Source organism: Myotis davidii, unplaced genomic scaffold, assembly GCF_000327345.1.
Source record: "Myotis davidii unplaced genomic scaffold, ASM32734v1 scaffold845, whole genome shotgun sequence".
NCBI classification, from domain to species: Eukaryota; Metazoa; Chordata; class Mammalia; order Chiroptera; family Vespertilionidae; genus Myotis; species Myotis davidii.
The window spans coordinates 1,322,456-1,323,535 of record NW_006296223.1 but is presented as its reverse complement, the minus strand read 5'-3'; the positions used below and the strand labels follow the sequence as shown (position 1 = coordinate 1,323,535).

The window sequence follows — 1,080 nt, the reverse complement described above, 5'->3', positions numbered from 1 at the left end:
AGGGGACGCCCTGCCAGGCCCCCCACGCCAGGGCTCCCCACACGGGCTGTCTGTGCTCAGTGGCCCGTTGGGAGCTGTGACGGCGCAAGGCCAGCAAGGCCCGGTCCAGGCGATCCCGTCCCCCTCCTCTGCCCTGTGCTCTGCGGCCCCGCCTGACGCCATCCCCGTCTGCCATCTGCAGACCATGTGGCCGTGGAGATCCAGCTCAGGTTCATGCACACCGATGTCTTCCTCACCTCCCACCAGTACCCCTTCTACGACTGCAGCGAGGCCATGAAACTGGAGAGGAATCTGCCGTGAGTGTCACCCCTGCGCTCCCCACCCCCCAGCTCCTCCAGCCCCGCCCCTGGCTCCACCCCCCTCCCCCTGCTGCGGTGCCACGACCCGCCAACCTCTCTCCCAGGTGCATCTCCTGTGCCAGCAACCGCTGGACCTGCCAGTGGGACATGCGCTACCATGAGTGTCGGGAGGCCTCGCCCAACCCTGAGGACAGCTTTGTGCCCGCTCACATGGTGAGGGGCCGTGGGCCCTGGTGGGGTGTGGCTGCTCGTCCCAGGCCACACACGTGGCCCTGACTGGCCTTACTCTGCAGGAGGACAGCTGCCCCCAGTTCCTGAACCCCAGCCCGCTGGTCATCCCCATGAACTACGAAACAGATGTGACCTTCCAGGGCGAGAACCTGGACACAGTGAAGGTGGGCTTGTGAGGCACTGGCCTGGGGAGCGGGCTGACCAGGCAGAGAGGCCTGTGCCCAGCGGCCCTGGTAGCTGGCGTGTCTGTGGGGCCGGCTCAGAGCCGTCCTGCTGACGGGAAGGGGCACCGGGCCTCCTCTCCTGCAGGCCTCTGGCTCAGGGCTCCCACCGGAGGTAGCTGCTCAGTGAACAGTGTTGGGGGCAGAAGGAGGCAGGCGGGTCTGTCGGGCAGGGAGGGGGCTGCCACCTAGCGAGGGTGCAGGGCGATTTGCTCAGGCTTGGGCCAGGGCTGGGGGTGCGGGGGTCCAGGAGTGCCGAGTGGTCGGCTGGAACAGGAGGACCTCCCCTGGCCCAGAAGGTGGGGGGCTCGGACAGAGCCTGGTCCCCG

General features: G+C 68.1%; 1 protein-coding gene across 1 annotated transcript in view; it reads left to right on the top strand.

Annotated features, from left to right (window-relative positions):
- Window positions 1-1,080, top strand: part of PLXNB2 (plexin B2) — a 61,180-nt gene that overhangs the window by 30,482 nt on the left and 29,618 nt on the right. Inside the window, exons 12-14 of the mRNA XM_015568718.1 lie at window positions 182-296; window positions 404-512; window positions 593-698. Of these exons, the coding sequence (XP_015424204.1) occupies window positions 182-296; window positions 404-512; window positions 593-698 (330 nt within the window). The remainder of the gene's footprint in view (window positions 1-181; window positions 297-403; window positions 513-592; window positions 699-1,080) is intronic.